Source organism: Saprolegnia parasitica (assembly GCF_000151545.1).
Source record: "Saprolegnia parasitica CBS 223.65 unplaced genomic scaffold supercont2.1358, whole genome shotgun sequence".
NCBI classification, from domain to species: domain Eukaryota; phylum Oomycota; class Saprolegniomycetes; order Saprolegniales; family Saprolegniaceae; genus Saprolegnia; species Saprolegnia parasitica.
The window spans coordinates 1-2,099 of record NW_012157752.1 but is presented as its reverse complement, the minus strand read 5'-3'; the positions used below and the strand labels follow the sequence as shown (position 1 = coordinate 2,099).

Sequence of the window (2,099 nt, the reverse complement as noted above, 5' to 3'; positions counted from 1 at the left end):
TGCCGTACTCGGCCATGCCCTCGTTGCGGTGCGTGTGCAGAAACTGAACGACGTCGAGGTGGCCGTTGCCCGCCGACCAGTTAAGCGCCTCTTTCGTGCAGCCTTCCGTGCGCTTGAAATGAAGAAATTGAACGATCGCCAAGTGCCCGAGGTTCGCCGCCCAGTTCATGGCTTCCGTCGTGCAGCCTTCTCGGCGCTGCTCGTGGAGAAACTGGACAATGTCCAAGTGACCACCGCGCGCGCCCCAGTCCATCGCGAGGTGCGAGCAGCCGCCAAAGTCTTCTTCATGGAGACGCTTTAAAATCGAAAAGTGCCCTGCCCACGCCGCCAAGTCCATGGACCGGAGCGACGTCGCCTTGTGCCGCCAGTGCGCTGAGAGGTGGGCGACGAGGTCGTCGTGGCCGTAGTAGATGGCGGTCTCGGTCACGAGCGGCGCGACGTCGGGCAAGGCCTCAAAGAGCTGTGCGAGTCGGTCAATTGAATGGTCGGCGAGCCACGGCAGAAGGAGTGCATGGAAGGGCTCGAGCTGCACCAGGAGGCGCTTGTCGAACGGCGTGTTGACCCACGCTTTGTAGTCAAAACCCAGGAACGGACGGAGGTCTTCGAAGATGCCGTCTTGGAACGACGCGATGCTGCGGACGATGCCCGCGACGCTCAGGGCGCGCAAGGCCGGCGACTCGCGCGTGGTCGGCATTGCTCTAGTACACGAAAGCGACAAGATTGAAAAGTGAGCGACGATCACCAACAACGTGTCAAGGCCGCAGCAGCTGTCCCACGCTCCAACGCATGCGCCTTTCTTCGAAAACCGCGTTGGGTGAACGACGACAACCGACGACGTTCGATTTCTTGATGGCTTGCATGCCATGGCTTTCTGCTTCCGAATCGAGGACGAGCAGCAGGTCATCCAGCGGTTGAGCGACGACAACCAAACAAAATGACGCGTTGATTCTTCAGACGTGGCACCGAAGGTTCGCATTTGGATATCTTGCGGTACAGAACCGAGCGACGTGCCGTAGCCCATGGAACATACACTGCAAGTGCGATTTCAAGTGCGATCGAGCAGTCGTGTTGAGTTGCTGGCGTGGGAGCTCCTGGGATCGGATCCGAGTATCCGATACAACGACAGCTCATACGAACGATCTTTCGCATGCATCATCGACAGGCCCAGCAATGTGCTCGTGGGGGAGCGAGCGGGGACCTCGAGGCCTTTGCTTTGGGTCCACTAAAGGTGATTTTTGCTGCTGTCGAAACCACCCAGTGGAGCGACGCGATGTCGGAAGTGAGGCAGCTTGGACCAGCTATTGTGTACAGTGTGAGTGAACGACGGCTCCGATTGATACCAGAGCAGGGTTCGATTCTCGGCAGGACCTTCCATTTTCAACTCCTCTCATAACCAAGTGCACCGCTCACCATGGAGCTAGACTACGATCACGTCGACGTGGTAGCTGTCTCTGCTTTCTACCCAGTATATAGGGTGTCATGCCACAAATCATCTTGCTCGAGGCATCCATGCCGAATGCTGGCAAGCATTCTCATATCTCTCGTTGAGGAGAATCCCATGCTGAAGTTTTTGCAGATGGATTCGAACGGCGCTTGCCTGCGTCGCGACGACGAGCAGCAGAGCCACGTACCATAGATTTGGGCCTTGGTTGCAGCTTGCTGAGAGGTATGCGAGGCACGACACTGGAAGGAAAATATGTTTTTCTCGTATTGACAAGCGCCATGGTCGCTCGCCAATATGAATATGTGTAACCGCCGGTGGAGGTTTCGCATTTGCCACGTTTTTCACCTCCCAACCGCGAATTATCAATACAAACCAAGTGCATTGCATTTCACACATCGGCATACTTTTTTACACACGGATCTGCGGTGAAAAACAGCGTCAGTTCCAAATTTCCTCCGTCCTGCACACCCAACCGAGCAACTACTGACCCAGCATGCTCTCGACCTTCGTCGGCCACGGCCTCTTCCCGCTCGGACTTCTCTTGTCCGTAGCCGCGTCCTTCGACCGACGAGAGGCTCATGGTCCTAGGTTCATTCTCCTCATGCTTCCGGCGCCATGCTCCTCGCGGTGCGGATCAACGCCTTCATCGAGGTCC

At 56.7% G+C, this 2,099-nt stretch overlaps 1 protein-coding gene across 1 annotated transcript; it reads right to left on the bottom strand.

Annotated features, from left to right (window-relative positions):
• Nucleotides 1-8: 8 nt before the first annotated feature.
• On the bottom strand, nt 9-694 carry SPRG_18651 (hypothetical protein; the record flags this gene model as incomplete). The annotated part of the gene is made up of 1 exon (XM_012358089.1): nt 9-694. A coding segment is annotated over one exon (686 nt), but the record flags the coding sequence as incomplete, so codon positions are not given.
• Nucleotides 695-2,099: the final 1,405 nt, after the last annotated feature.